The sequence below is a fragment of the Mytilus californianus genome, unplaced genomic scaffold (genome assembly GCF_021869535.1).
Source record: "Mytilus californianus isolate M0D057914Y unplaced genomic scaffold, xbMytCali1.0.p SCAF_6, whole genome shotgun sequence".
NCBI classification, from domain to species: Eukaryota; Metazoa; Mollusca; class Bivalvia; order Mytilida; family Mytilidae; genus Mytilus; species Mytilus californianus.
In genome coordinates this window covers 101,914,726-101,931,401 of record NW_026262712.1, presented here as the reverse complement: position 1 = coordinate 101,931,401, position 16,676 = coordinate 101,914,726, and the positions used below count along the sequence as shown (strand labels likewise).

Genomic DNA, 16,676 nt, shown 5'->3' with positions numbered 1-16,676 from the left:
ATCGCAAGGCAGAGCATCCCAGATTCAGATTCAATAGTTTATTAAAGTCTCACCACATACATACAAGTATAAACACATTATAATATCAAGTACACAATATAAAAATTTAGAATGCATGTGCCATTCTTAAAAGAACTATGAGAGACTGTTATGTACAATTATAAAACAACAGAATTAAAACATAATTTTGTTATTTACACAAAACATAAAAGTGCAAAATCACCATGCACATTCAAGGATAAAACCTGTTACATGTACATAAAAAATAACAATGATTTTTTAACAGTATAAGATACTATTTTGTCGCAATAAAATATTATGGCAGGTTTTGGCAACAGAACTACAAACATTTTCATTTTTGAACAAAAATATAAATTTTTCATCATCTGACAAAGTTAAAAACATATTATTATGTTGAATTATATCAATAAATAAAGACTGCCTTAAATCTTCATATAATGGACATGTTAACAGTACATGTTTTTCATCTTCTATATCATCACAATTGAAACATAATCTTTTATCTAAATCTAATCTTTCGTAACGACCAGTTTCAATTTTTAAAGGTGCTACTCCACATCTAAATTTTGCATATGCACTGCGATATCGAATAGGTATATTTTGCAACAAATATTGTTCAGTAGAGTATGAAAATTTAAACAATTTATAAGTTCTCAACTTATTTCCTTGACCATAAGAATCAAGCCTTGTACTCCATTCAGTTTTATAATTATCAAAAATATTAACTTCTAACTGATAAATTATATTTTTATCCAGTATATAATCATCTACATTACAAAATCTGTCCATATTGTAAAGTTTCAACATATCTATAACTCGACATGTTTATATACGAAACAATGACAGACCATGGTTTGACAACGAGTTAAGGAAAGAAATCCGCAGAAGAGATCGATTTCGTAAAAAAGCCTTAAAAACTAAAAAAGATTCTGACATTAATAAATACAAAAAGCAGAGGAATAAAGTAAATAATTTGAAAAAAGCTGCAAAAGAAAAATTTGAAAGAAGCTTGGATAATATCATCTTAAATAACGTGGCTAACCCTAGAACTTATTGGAAGATAATGAAAATGCTTATTAAATCCAATAAGGGTTCTGGTGATTTACCACCACTTAATAATATTATTCACGATGAAAGTATGGAAGATGTAGTGTACGGAGACGACGAGAAATGTAATCTGTTGAATAAATATTTTAGTCTAATTTCTTCCCTAGAGGAGGAAGGTGTTCCCATCCCTGAAGTTGAACCAAGAACCAATATTATTTTAAATGATTTAGTAATTGAAAAATATGAAATAGTTGATATAATTAAAATTTTAGATCCTAATAAGGCATCTGGTCCAGATGTCATAAGTCATAAAATGCTGAAAATGTGTCCTGAAAAAATAGCAATTCCTTTAAAAATAATATTTGATAAATCCCTACAACAATGTAAATATCCCACCAGCTGGAAGACTGCAAATGTAATTGCTTTTTTTAAAAAGGGAGATAGTTCGCTACCATCTAACTATAGGCCCATATCGCTTATAAGTTGTGTAGGGAAAATAATGGAGCGAGTTGTTTATAAACATGTCTTCAATCACCTACATAGAAATAAGTTAATATATGAATACCAGTCTGGTTTTCTTCCAAAATGTTCAACAGTTCACCAGCTTTTAGAAATTTACAACTGTATTTTAAATTCACTAGAAAATAAAGAAATTAGCTGTTTCGTTTTCTGTGACTTTTCTAAAGCTTTTGATAAAGTTTGGCATCAAGGATTGCTATATAAAATGAAGTCATACGGTGTGGACGGGAAATTATTGAATTGGTTTAAAAGTTACCTGAACAACAGACAACAGCGAGTTGTTATTAAACAATCGTCGTCAGAGCTTTGCAGTATTTCAGCTGGTGTTCAACAGGGTTCTGTCTTAGGACCGCTCTTATTCATTATTTATATTAATGATATTGCTGAAAATTTGATATCTTTATGTAGATTATTTGCAGATGACACATCTCTCAGCTACTCTAGTCGTGACACGTCACAAATAAAATCAGTGATCAGTCACGACCTGAGTGAGCTGATCGATTGGTCTAAGAAATGGCTGATGTCCTTTAACCCAGAAAAAACAGAAATTATGTTGTTTTCATACATTGAAACTCCGGAAATGAATTTCATATTCAATGGTAAGAATATTAAAGTTACAGATTTTCATAAACACTTGGGTGTTACATTTAGTAGAGATGCTAAATGGAACACTCATGTGGAAAGTATCATAAAAAATGTATCGAAACATTTGAATGTACTTAGAAAACTAAAGTACAGATTAAGTAGAAATAACTTAGAAAAGCTATACTTGACTTTTACAAGACCGTTACTCGAATACGCCTGTGAAGTTTGGGACAATATGGGTGTGGGTTATAGTAACAAATTAGAGCAGCTGCAGCTTGAGGCAGCCAGAATTGTAACAGGTCTTCCTATTTTTACTAGTAGTAGAATTATTTATGATGAGATTGGTTGGGAAACTCTAGCTGAACGAAGAGAAAGGAGGAAGTTACAATTATTTTATAATATTCAACATAATAATGCACCAGCCTATCTTTGCAATTTAATTCCACCAACAATCCAAAGTACAGATGTTTACCCCTTACGTAATGGGAATGATATAATATACCCTTTTTGTAGACTTTCATTGACCCAAGAATCCTTCATACCTTCAACTATACGACTGTGGAATAACCTTAATGTGCTGACCCGCAACATTGACTCTTTAGGTAAATTCAAAACTGAATTAAAAAATCTTAAACTGAATTCAAAAGCCCAAATACCCAAACATTATAAATTTGGCAATCGTAAACTCAACATCATTTTGACTCAACTTAGATGCTCAGCCTCGTTTTTGAATTATGATCTTAACAGAGTTAATATGATTTCAGATCCGTCTTGTAGCTGTGGTGCTAAGCGTAAAGATTCATTTCACTTCTTTTTTGCATGTTTGAATGTCCTAATTATACGAATATAAGAATCAAACTATCTAATAATCTGAACTGGTTACCAGAGAACTCTCTATTAAATTTGAACATCTTAACCTCCGGTGATTCGTCATTAACTAATGATGAAAATGAAAGAATTTTAAAGAATGTATATGAGTTTATTAAAGAGTCAAAGAGGTTTCTAATTGTGTAATACAGCACACTAAAGTGCGTATACATATATATTGTGTACAACCATTCACATCATCACACATCATCTTTTACATATCCAATATATACAATGTATTGTTTGCATGCATGCTTTGTAAAAAATTCTATTGTTATAAATTGTTCATGGGAGAAGACTTCATAAGTTTGATTAACTTGTGTCTCATCCCTTTTGCATATTTAAGCAAATAAAATATGTTTAAACTAAAACAGATGCCACAGCGATAATAAAATTAGTTTTTGAAACTACAATTAGATATAGAATGTTATGGCTAATATTTTGATGTATACTAAACTTATTCTTTTAAGATTGCAGTCTTTAAAGAATACCCAATCCTGCATAACCTTATAGCATTGAGGACCGAACCAAACTGTGGCTCCATCCATATCTGGCATCGTAATTAATAAGAAACTAAGACGATCGCCACTTAACTGAATTGATTGACATTATATGAAATCTGTAATGAAGTTATTATAGATATATTACGTTGTGTTGATGTATATGTTCTGTTACCTAGCATAATTATCGGATTTTTCAAAACATCAAGGTAAGTATATCGTTTCTCCTGAGATACTGCTGGGTCAATAAATTAGCAAAAGTCATTCATTGCAATAATAAACAAGACATTTATAATGCTGCAGGAATTTTTTATTTTTCTATTTACAATAGGTAAGTAATTTCATATATTTAAATATTTGATGGGACAGAATTCTTATTTTTTTTCTTTTGAAGGTGCAGTGATGGGATGTTTCCAATGCCTTTGAACAGCATATCTTTAGTTTTCCATTTCTGTAGACACTATTGATGGGTTTTGAAGTCGTCTCGTGAGCGCATAGGAATGGAAAATATCGAAGATAGTCAACCGTTAAACTTTTCATTTCAAATCTAGCTAAATCTGGTAATAAGATGTTTCAAAAATGCGTACGGAGCACATTGATAAAATTTGCAATTCAAAACGGATTTTGTATTTTCCCTGCAAGTCTTTCGTTGTGTTCACATTGTTGATAAACTGTAACGTATAAAAATAGATAGCTGTTGTCAAGACAAATAATACCATAATTAAATTCCTCATCATCATAATCTCTTATAAGATGAAAACATACAGCTTCATTGCTGTAAATAAAAATAAGCACATAAGAAAATGCAACCTTGCTCATTTTGGGTTTCATATTTCAATTTCATATGAAATGAGTGAATATATATAGAGTAATTGAAAAAAAAATATGTTGAAAAATTCATTGTGCAAATAGAAATTTAATAAACTGCCATAAGAAATAAAGTTTGATTAATGGAGGAATTGTTACAACTATACGTTATATGTTAGATTTTGCAAATAAACACAAAGTTTCAGTGCATGTGACACATCTTTCTGGAATAACTTTCATCAGGTTGGTCGAATTAAAATTATCAAATGTTACAAATTCTTCAATATAAAAATTGCCTTCAAATTATTTTCTGTCTTTTGTGCTTAAATTTTGGTGTTTTGCAACATGTAACGTGAGAACATGATATAAAACTGGAGAATTGTTGATAGTAAAACTCCCAATATTTAAATACAATCGTGCATCCATTTAGTATAAAACCGCAAGTAAATTAACTGTAACAAAATATTTAGTCAATAAGACAGTATCGCGTTTGGTCAGTATGAGTAAGGCCGCGATATTTAGTTTTCGTCATCTGTAACGCATGGTCTATTATATGGAACATTTGTTATCGTCCCGTCTATAATTCCACCACAATATCTGGTGTACGTACATGTATACATATTTGTAAGCAGCATTCAAACAACAGCGATAAGTAATGTTGAATTTTGCTTTAAAAGTATGTAATAATTTCATAAATCTAAATACAGAAAAAAGATTTATTTGGCTTCTTTCTTGTGAACACAAAGAAATATGCAACACTGTGGCTTTAACTTGTTGTATCCTGCAATCAGCTAACTATTGTACTAATAACAGGTACACAAATAAATTTTTGCTTTATTTGTACTTGTACAAATAAAGTCTCCTGTTATCCCGCTTCCATGTTGAGCAAGCGGTAATGTGGATATTTCTTTTTGCGTACCAGTTCATTTTGGGGTCCTCTTCGCGGTCCGCGCTTAAACTATGTCGATTTCTTTGAAAAATTTGAGACAATGATTTAGATTTTAACAACTAAAGTTTCAAGTGTTGGGTGTAAATTTCGGAATAAAAACAATATATGTACATTGTCGGAAATACAAAATTTATTTGTACTCGCTACGAAACAGGAGAAAAGCTCGGTGAGCCTCGCTTTTCGTCCTGTTTCTAAAGCTCATGCATACAAATAAATTTTATATTTTCCGACAATGTACATATATTGTATACTAGTATATAAATGTTTTACAATAATAAAACAACTGCTTTAGTTAAACCCAGATTATCATAAGAATTATCGTTATTGTTTTTGTATTTTTGCTTATGTCTATTTGTAATCATTGTATGTAATATGTCCTGTATGGGCCTATTAAACTAGTTTAATAAAGTATTCGTATTCGTGTAAACGTAGTGCTTTTATTTGTCCATGTAGAACATGTTAAAATAAACTTTTAAATCACTATCAAAAATTGTATCTTCTTTAATTTACATCACATAAAAAAAACGGAAACTGTAATGCCAAAATGCTAAAGTTTCGGTAACCGTATTAACGAATTTTATCTGTAGTGTAAAAATGAATGATATAATCTTTTGCAAAGAGTTCACAGAAATCATAATTCAATTAATCTTTCCAATCTGTTGTATCGTATCACAAAAACAGAAAGACCAATTTGTTTCTTTACCTTAATCTACAGTATCACAGGTCATATGTGTACTTAACATTAAAGCATGGTTCACATAATTATAAACGCCAAAAGATATGTTCACAATCGAAATTAGGACAGATTTAGGCAAATTTTGAGTAATTATCATAAAACTTATAAAAGAAAGACATCTTTAACCAAAACCAAAATTATGTTTGAAGTAAAGCTGTGTATTGGCTATAGGATGCAAATTCATTCATTAATCTTACCGATGTCCTTCGATGAAAAGTTGACAAACATGTACTACTTGCAATTTTGTATCAAAATGCCTTAAAGTAGTATATATGTAGGATATATACTCTAAATTTCTAGTTACTGTAAAAAAATTTAATACCTTTTGATTTTTACCTTATAAGTAAAACAAATATAGGGGTAATTGACCCTATCACTTTTCTATAAAAAGCGATTAATGCAAAAATATATGTAAAACCATTCAGACACCCATGGCGAAGTTTGTCTTCCAGGCTCTGAAAACAGCCGTTTAGGGTAAAATCCATAGTTTATAACGATTTTATTTGCTTAAAGATACAAGTTTAATATCCGGCATATCAATAACAGCCACAAAACAAACGACGACAAAATCATTCTTCCATGGCCTGACCTACCAGAACCTGCCCGAGAAAACACAAAAATATATGAAACTAGAAAATTCTAGCGTTGCGACAACGTTGTGTGGATGGTCGTCAGGGCGTGCCATGGAGTCAACATAATTACGTTGTATTGACGCCATTTTGCGACGCTGTCGCAACGGCAAACTAATGTTGTCACAACGTTCATTCATTATAAAGCTAATATTACTGCTGGGTTAATAAATTAGAAAAAAATCATTAATTGCAATAAATCAGAGATTTAGGATGCTAAAAGAATTATGCTGAAAGAATTTTTTATTTTTCTGTGTTATATGATAGGTAAGTAATTTTATATATCTAATTATTGTTTTACAAATATCTGATTGGAACAGAATTCTCTTTTTCGTTGTTTTAATAAATCTTTGATGGGATTTTTTCAATAACGTTTTGAACAGCAATTTTATATCTTGAATTTTGACTGGGTGTTGAAATTATTGATGGATTTTAAAGTTATGAGTATAGCAACGAAATAATCCAAGATGGGCAACCGTTAACATTTCCATTTCATTCCAAGCTAAATCTGGTACTAATACCCGGTCTTACATTTTCTGTACGTAGACGTACCCAATTGTAAAAAGATGCAATTTAAGTTGAATGTTTGCCTTTTCCTTACAAGCCTTTAAAGTTTTATTGTTGAGAGCCGGGAGGAAATAAATAGACAGCTGTTGTTAAGACAAATAATTAAATAATTATATTCATCATAATCATAACTGCAAAGTCAAATAAAAGCATATATTTTATAATATAGAAACTGGGAGAAAAAGCAACCCGCCTCATTTTGGGTTTTATATTTCAATTGATTAATCATTGCACACCATTATACTCATTCAAATCTGGGTTTTCAATTCAAAAATTATGATAAACTTTTTAAAACGTGTACTTTCAAAATGTCCATTATATGAAAATTTACGGCATGCCATGGTCATTGATATACTTTTATTATTTTAATGATAAGTTTGTATACTTGTCTGATGAAGAAAAACATATCTTTTTGATAATAACAAATTTGTAACATTGTTGGCAGAACCTGCCATAACAAGGAGAAACAGTATTCTATACAATTGATTGCTCTTTATCAGGTTTTATATGATCATAGATAGAAATTGAATCCGTAAAGCAAAATTTAGAAAATCTATGTTGAAGATTTCTCATAATCTGTAAAATCAAATTTCGGAAATTCGTTTAACAAGTTCACATACATGTACACTTGCACAATTATTTTCTTCTTCTGTTAAATTTAGTGTGTCTCTTTTAAAAAAAAGTCATATACTTACTTGTCAAATATTTAAGTCGACTTAGCATGATTAATTGTAATTAGCTTTGAATTAGCTTTCAGTAACTGCAATTACTCTTATATCGGTGTTTTATGTCTATCAATTTTATGTTGGGTGTTGTTTTGCGCTTTGTACCGATCTACTGAGTTAAACTATTTGCAACTGATTTTTACATGTTGTTCTTATGTTGTGCTGTAACACCACTGTCCCAGGTTAGGGGGAGAGTTGAGCGCTCATAAACATGTGTAATTACGCCATATTCTTTATATGCATGTCCCAAGATAGGAGCTTGTGATTCAGTGATTGTCGTTGGTTCATGTCTGCCATATTTGTTATTCGTGAATTGAATTGTTATAAATTAGGCCTTTGGTTTTCTCGTTTGGATTGTTTCGCATTTTTCATGTCGCCTTTTGCAGCTGCATGACTATACGGTATGGGTTTATCTCATTATATAATTTCTTTAATCTTCATCATTTAAACTCCTGTGGAGAGTTGTCTCATTGACAATCATACCACATCTCTTTATATTTTTATATAGTTAGATATTAATGTCCCCTATGAAGATATTTATCTTTATTATTTATTATGATTTTTGAATCTACTTTAACTGTGTCTGATTTTGGCTTATTATAAGTTCGAATAAAAAAAAAACATTTTATTTGATATGAATATTATACATGTATGATGTAAGTAATGTTTGAATTTCTAATTAGCTCTTCGAAAGATTTCAGTAAATTTGTATTATAATTTTGTTGTTGAGTTGCTGTTTCATTGGAGTTTAGCAAAATCAAGTTTTGTAAAAAAAAAAAAACAAGCAAACGTACGTTACATGAAATTGTGAACGTCAATAACGTCAAATTAGAGATGGTGTGACATTTTGGTAGACCACCATGTAACCGCTTTCTTTTGATGATTTGTACATTAATCTTTATTGTATTGAAATGTACCTTTTACAAAGGCATTTGAGATTTTTTATGACTGATATACTTTTTCCGCTTTTAAAGATTTGTAACAACTTGTCCTTAATAATTCAAGAAAAAATGAAGACGCTAACATTGTAACATTTTATTAGACACCCTTTCAACACATCATCAATCGATAAAATTGTTATAGAATGCATAAATTCTTTTCTCTTTTATTTGGAATTCATCATACTGACTTCATTTCCTTGTTTTTAAATTCATAACACATTATTTGTAATTGTTTTCTATAACAAACACCAAAATTACTAACGTAGAACGTAAAAGTTTTGTGACAAGAGCCCTGTTGGGATTCAGATACTCGGTATTTGTTTGTTGTGTGCTAAAATGAGGTTGCTGTTTTAATAAATGACGTTGCAATGTTTTAATTTAGGAGGTATGTCATATTTTCGGACAAGATGACATGTTTTGCGAAGTTTTACACAATATTGAACATTCTTTATTCAACAGGTTTTTATTTTAAAGTTATTGTGAGAGTGTACTTTAGGCTTTTTTTCTGGTAAGGCCTAAAAAAAATTATCTGTGTTTCCGGTAACATCATTTTGAAAAATAGGATCGGTAGGTCGTTTTTTTTTGTTTTTGTTTTTTTTTTTTTGACATTGTAAACGAAATCCGGAAAATTATCCGGGTCCGTAATTAGTTTTAAATACCGGAAGTGCGGCCATTTGCAATGTTTTTGAAGCAACTGCTGTGCAAATTTCTTGGATTTTAACCTATTTGGAATACCTTTTGTCATAAATAAAATGTTTTACTGGCTTTCTGTGCCAGTAGAAACAAGATAGATAAATAATTATGTCGATTAACAGAAACCTGTGTCAAAAACAGGGTCGGTTGATACCAATTTTTTTTTTTTTTTGAAGATCCAATAAAAAAATTAGGGTCGGAGCTAAAAAAAACAGGGTCGGTCGGGTTACCGGAAACACAATTATTTTTTTCTCGGCATAATGATATCGAAGTTTTATGGCATTCGTTCTTTTACATTAGATTTATTTGCTTTCAAAGCATTTTCCAAACTTGTTTTACATAAGTTTATACTAGTCTATGCACATGCGCAGTATTTGTAATACCAGAGACATATATACACAGAGATTGGCAACTCCGTGAAATCCCGTTAAAAAACGCGGCCCGGAATGAGATTCTCGTCGATAATTATTCTACAACATGTAGACAAGTCAGGGATGAATAACCTCGATAGCTAATCAAGAAAAGTAATAGGAAAACTTATTTCAGATCAAATAAATTCTTTTTCTAAAAAACTACTTGAAATAGTTGTATTTTTTTTAATGTATTTGATTGAGAAAATATTTTTTTCTTTTTTTCGGCATTTCTTTTAATTTAAAAAGTAAAATCTGGTAATGATCATGATATTACAAGAAACATTTCTTTGCTAAAGTTTGCTTCTATATTACACAGTGAAATTATGTGTGTCCGATTTTCCGGTAATTATTTCCTTAGAGTTGTGACTGTGGATTCACTGGTGTGCGATTACGCAATTTATTGCCCTCCGATCACCTGAATTTTGCCGGAGGTGAAGTTCTAAGTGGATTATTACTTGGTAATTGTTTTTACAACTAAACAAATTCTGACATTATTTTAACCATGACCAGAACTTTATTTTAACAGAAACACTGGGCTATACTATGAATAGGGTAAACGGACAGAAAGTCACAGTACAAAAAGTCACAGGACATAAAGTCACAAATTGGATAGGACAAAAATCACAAATAATTTATTGACAATTGTTTGAATATATAAGAGAAAGATCTTCAAATAATATCTTTTTTTACATTTATTCATTTTTAAGTTCAGGGAATTGTTCATAAGCCTTGATAAATGAAAAATTATTAAATTTTAATCATGCAAATAATATATTTCTTGGCACCATGAAGCCATTTAAGTGCCAAACCACTTTGACATTTTGTTATCATTACAATTATTTGATCATCATTGATATTTATTGAATAAATTTTAATTACAAAGTTGCTTCATATATTATAGTTCAATAAAAAATCAAAAAATTATTTTTAAAATTAGTGTTTTCTTGTTCAGAGAAAAATAATCTCAAAACTGAATTGTGACTTTTCGTCCGTGACTTTTTGTCCTGTGACTTACTGTCCTACATTCTACTATAGTATTCAATCAGGATCAAAAATAGTCATTTAACATGTCAAAAAAAGAAATCAGAAAGCAACTTTTTTACATAAAAAAAAATATGTAGCCAGTAGAATTTTGTCTCGTGGAAAACGGATTTAAATGATTAATTTTTGATTGACCTACAATTACATTATTTGTGGAACCTTTGCATGAATTTCCTAAAAGAACGTACATTATGTACAGTGTTGTCGAAATCACTATTTTTGCTGTCATGAAATATAGAATATGAATCTGTCATTATTTGTAGTTTTTTATAGACTTAATATCACAGACCCTGATTAAAAACAACGTGTATCATAAGTACAGTAAAATGCTCTGCTGAACTGTAGAATTTTAATGTTCTGTTTCATAGACCACAGAAGTACTGCAACATCCTTATCTTTACTCTTTCCTATCGGGTAGTGAAACTCGAGTTTGAAATTAGAAAGATTTAAAATTGAAGACAAGTTTTATCTGATCTTTTGTAGGTTTATGTTTCGGTGCAGTGCTATGTGGGCTGTTATTTTTTCATTTGTCATTTTTTTATCTGTGTTACATGACCTTGTACTTTTTGTATTGCCCCTTGACATCTCCTGCTTCTGTTTAAACCTTTACCACTAATATCTCATCTGGTTTAAATAAAATAGTGTCTCATTCCCGGAATTTGTTATACAGGAATTCATTTTAATATCAGTTTTTTATAAGCATATAAACTGCTTGGTCTCTTCACACAATTTATGTTTAGGACGGAATGCATCAATAGGTACATACATGTACCAGGTCACCAATATATAAGTACACGTTATGTGCTTTTGACCTCCACAAGAATTCTTAAACATTCATAGATGTGCAAAGAATATTTTTGTCGTTGGGTTGTTGTCTCATTGACATATACCTCACATTTCTGAATAGTCATAGCAGCTGTGCCTTTTCAATTTATTGCAGAAAATATTTGCATTAACATTTTTCAAAATAGGCGAGGTGAAACAGTGATCACAGAATGAGGACATGTAAAACTGAAACAACACAACACAACAGATAAATATAAACAAGCACCATTGGTAAAGGACTGAAACAAACATAGATGATGACTAATATGAGCGACTAGTAGTGTACAAGTAGAGTGAACATTTCTTGCTTCTTATTCTACACATTTTGTCATTTCATGTAAACAATTAAATATGTTATTTTCCGAGGAGAGGAAGGAATTTGTGAAACGAAATATTTTGTCTTTAGTACTGTCAAGTTATATATTCACAGGAGTGTTGTTGAATAAATGAACATTTTCCTTTTTTTTACATTATGCTACCTTTATGCTACAAAGGTAGCATTTCCATTCTCATGATATACAAATATTATAGAGTGGCCTTCCAATGATAGTCATACATGTAAATCATTGTCTCATTGGCAATCATACTTCATCATCATATTGTTATACATGTATGTAAAAATTATGTACATGTATACTTTGTAAACGTAAAGAAGACAAATGAAGTTGAACACAAGATATTTATTTGCATTTTTATCCGTATAGTCTCTGCACAACTGCCACTTCTGTTTCAAATTCAATAGATTGAATGCGGAGTCTTGTATTTATTCTTAGTTCAATGATGTCACGCATACACATGTACATCAAGTTTGGCATATGAACTATGATATTTGAACTACAATAATGTGGTGTTTTCACAGTCAGGATAAGCACATGTCATTTTCTCTCTTACAAAACCATTTTTTAGTATCACATTGATAGTAGTACATGTAATCGGTCCACTACATGACTGTGCAGTAACATTTGAAAAAAGTCATCACTAATAGTTGTTCCTGTCTGCCAGGGAATCTTTTTTTTAAATCAGAAAGGCTAGGGAGTCCTACATTCAGCACATGTATGATATTACATCTCTTGTATGCTGCACTGTTAGGTAAATTTGATCAACATCTTTGTTCTTTTATAACATGCAGGATCCTGTTAAAAAAAAATGCTGTCAGATACTGAATGTAAATATACATGTATATAAACTTGTAAATGTCATCAAAGTGGTGGAAATAATGAAAAAAACAATTTATATACACAAAACCGGTATGTCTTGGGAAAGTAATTCCTGTGATCAATGGTGATGGGTACATTTGTTCTTTAAAGATGGACAATTTTATAAACTGTAGCCATGGACAGGTGCCTGTCTTTATATTGACGAGAATGAAAATGGCCGACAGCTTGAATGGTCATTTTTAATTGTAAATTGCATCAAAGCTGGTGAAAATATGGAAAAAACAACTGTTATACACAAATCCAGTATGTCATAAGAAAGTAATTCATGTGCTGGGAATAATTATTCTCTAAAGATGAAAAAGTTTATTGACTGTAGACATGGACAGGGGCCTGTCTTTATATTGAAGAGAATGAAAATGGCCGACAGCTTGAATGGTCATTTTTAATTGTAAATTGCATTAAAGTGGGTGAAAATATGTAAAAAACAACTGTTATACACAAATCCAGTATGTCATAAGAAAGTAATTCATGTGCTGGGAATAATTATTCTCTAAAGATGGAAAAGTTTATTGACTGTAGACATGGACAGGGGCCTGTCTTTATATTGAAGAGAATGAAAATGGCCGACAGCTTGAATGGTCATTTTTAATTGTAAATTGCATCAAAGTGGGTGAAAATATGTAAAAAACAACTGTTATACACAAATCCAGTATGTCATAAGAAAGTAATTCATGTGCTGGGAATAATTATTCTCTAAAGATGGAAAAGTTTATTGACTGTAGACATGGACAGGGGCCTGTCTTTATATTTTAAACATTGAACGTGGCCGACAGCGAGAATACTGAATTTTAATTGTAAATTGCATCAAAGTGGGTGATTTAATGAAAAATTCAACATATTTACACAAAACCAGTATGTCTTGGGAAAAGTGATTCATCTCATAAATGGTTTTATTCCTTTTCGAATGAAAAGGTTTTAATAAAAAATACGTCCGTGTAAAAAATTTTCATAACGTCCATGTCGGCCAAGCTTTCCCCTTATTATTGACCACAATAAAACGTTAATCGTCACAATATTTTGACTAACAATTACTACAAACTGAATAAAACAAGGTAAATAATTTACGAAATTGAAATATATACTTACATTATGCTGTTTTGAAAAGCTTGATGTAAAATAAAAATCGAAGCGGTGGTGAACTTGTCATGATCAGATGCAAAATGGCGATCTCGTTAAAGTCTCGTGTGATGCGTGTTTTTAATTGGATTTCGCTGACCACTGTTACAGTTGCCAATCTCTGTGTATATATGTCTCTGGTAATACGTACTCTAGTCTAACTTGGTGTTTTGGGGGTATTTTTTTTATAGGGATAGATTTTAAAAGAACAATTTTGATCTCTCTGTACTGTCATTTAAATGTGTCATAGAACTGTTTGAAATGTATTATGGGGTCCAAACAATGTTATTGACTAGTAAGGGAGCTACCATTTGATTTTTATGGGGGGGGGGGGGGGGGGGGGCTAGGATGAAAAATTTTGTCCTGCATTTTTCTTAAGTTGTAATCTCTGTCCGTCTTTTTATTTTTCACTCTATTCGGTCATTCCTTTTTTTTTTTATTAGTTTATCCTGACTTTTTTTACATAAATTGTCATCCTGCCTTTTTTTTTTGCCAAGCTGCTTGTCCTGCCTTTTTTTTTACTCAAAACTCCTGTCCTGCCTTTTTTTTCAAATTTCATCCTAGCCCCCCCCCCCCCCCCCCCCCCCCCATAAAAATCAAATGGTAGCTCCCTAACAAAGAGTATGGCTTTAGGAGGTGTACTGTGTGACCAATGCTATAATTTTGACTTTGTTTTTCGGGAGGTGAACTATGTGACCAATGTTACAATTATGCATACGGGTATAGTTATGGCTAAAATTTTTACTTTCTTTTTTCAGGAGCGGTACTGTGTGACCAATGTTACCATTATGCATACGGGTATAGTTACTGCAGTGGTTACTGTACAGGGTACTCCGGATCTGAGTACTGTATATATTATACAGGATATTATATTTTGTAAGAATATTTATCTTCTCTATCTGAGTTTGAAGGTTTTGGGTTAGGAATTTGTTATGGGATGACCATTTAATATTCTGGGTGGGGGAGGGAAGGAGGATTTTTACCATGCAGATTGGCTATTAATTGTCATCTGCTGCTACGCATGCTTATTCTTTTCCTTTGAAAATTGATTTGCACTTTAGAACACGATTGATTACTACATTTTCATCCCGTGTTTATTATTTTCAGCTCTTACCAGGTTAGGATATTGATATTGAAAAATCCTCCTGCTTTTCCCCCTTATCAAAAAACGTTCCTAAAATATTGTAACCAAATACCTGGCACCAAAACTGGACAGAAAGTTTGAAACTTATAACTTAATGCTCGAACTTTCTTCAAAATATACAAATGTAATTAGATACCAATATTTCAATTGGATTAGAATAAATTGTTTTTAACAAGCTTCTTTTTTTATTTCACGATTTGAGTATTTCATATGTATTAACCTATGCAAATACTTTTGTGTCTACTAGCAGATACTCAGAAGACGTTCATTGTTTCCATTAAATTTTTGTATGTTTATTATTTCAATTGTAAAATATACGTTTCTATATTGAATACACACATTGGTTTGTGTAACAGTAAGGCAACAACATATAAAATAAGAAGGGGTGGCATTATTGCCAGTGAGACAACTCTACACAAGAGATCAAATGACACAGAAATTAACAACGATAGGTCACCGTATAGTCTACTATCTGAAAAATTCTTTTAACTTTGACTTCATTAAATCTTTCTTTCAGCTCTGGTGGAGCCATAGCTGGCTTAGTTTTTGGAATAATTGCCGCTGCAGCTATTTTTATTGTCGTCGTTATTATTTGTATAAAAAACCACAATAAACGAACGACTGGACGAGTTGTGGCACCTGCTCCTGGCACAACAACAGTAGCTGTCACTAACACAACACATCCAACAGGTATGGTTAGATTAATCTTCAAAATATGCCTTTTTTTTTATCTTAACGACAATGACAAATTTAAGTAAAGTTGGAAAGAAGGAGTCACACATTACCAGGATACACACAATTTTAAATTGATTATGTGATTATAAACATGTAAATCGTTGTAAGACACTTGTTGGCCGATATATTTCATTATTTAGTTGAGACTTTATTCATCTTTTTAAGGATACATGCAACCAATGAATCCGTACCCAAGCTACACGACACAACCACCGCAATACAGCCCAATGTATCCACCTCCGCCAGCTTATTCAGTTCCGATGTCGCAAGGATATAGTGCACCAACACAACCACAGTACAACAGCATATACAACCAACCAGCATTTGGGAACAGAACGCAGACAACAAATGTATAACTTTGATAGTGTTTATACTTCACCATTTATTTTTGATATATTTATAACTACTATTCTGCTTTCCGTGGGCATAAAAAAAAACAGTGCTGATATTTATAGTGTACTTTGCAGCATTATATCCTTTCTTGATAACGAACAAAGCATAAAGTTCTTTAACTCTAATAGAATTGGTGGATACTAAACAAAATGTGTTTTTCTTGTGACGTCGTTACGATGTGATATAAATAAAATTTATTTTTTTTA

At 31.3% G+C, this 16,676-nt stretch overlaps 1 protein-coding gene and 1 long non-coding RNA gene across 2 annotated transcripts; one reads left to right on the top strand and one right to left on the bottom strand.

Moving 5' to 3' along the window:
* Positions 1-9,536: 9,536 nt before the first annotated feature.
* On the top strand, positions 9,537-16,676 carry LOC127705461 (cysteine and tyrosine-rich protein 1-like). The gene is made up of 4 exons (XM_052209787.1): positions 9,537-9,728; positions 14,957-15,074; positions 15,860-16,032; positions 16,243-16,676. The coding sequence occupies exons 1-4, from the start codon at positions 9,695-9,697 to the stop codon at positions 16,431-16,433; spliced, it is 516 nt and encodes a 171-aa protein (XP_052065747.1). The 5' UTR covers positions 9,537-9,694; the 3' UTR covers positions 16,434-16,676.
* LOC127705463 (uncharacterized) lies at positions 12,531-14,339 on the bottom strand. The gene is made up of 2 exons (XR_007983888.1): positions 14,169-14,339; positions 12,531-12,998 (listed from the first exon to the last, which is right to left on the bottom strand). It is a non-coding gene; the product is annotated as an uncharacterized LOC127705463 (long non-coding RNA).

Bases quoted from the DNA above. Each gene is read 5' to 3' on its own strand.
- LOC127705461 (XM_052209787.1), top strand. From the start codon at position 9,695: ATGTCGATTAACAGAAACCTGTGTCAAAAACAGG. The intron at 9,729-14,956 runs GTCGGTTGATAC...TTCTTTTTTCAG, and splicing joins AAACCTGTGTCAAAAACAGG to GAGCGGTACTGTGTGACCAA. The intron at 16,033-16,242 runs GTATGGTTAGAT...CATCTTTTTAAG, and splicing joins TAACACAACACATCCAACAG to GATACATGCAACCAATGAAT.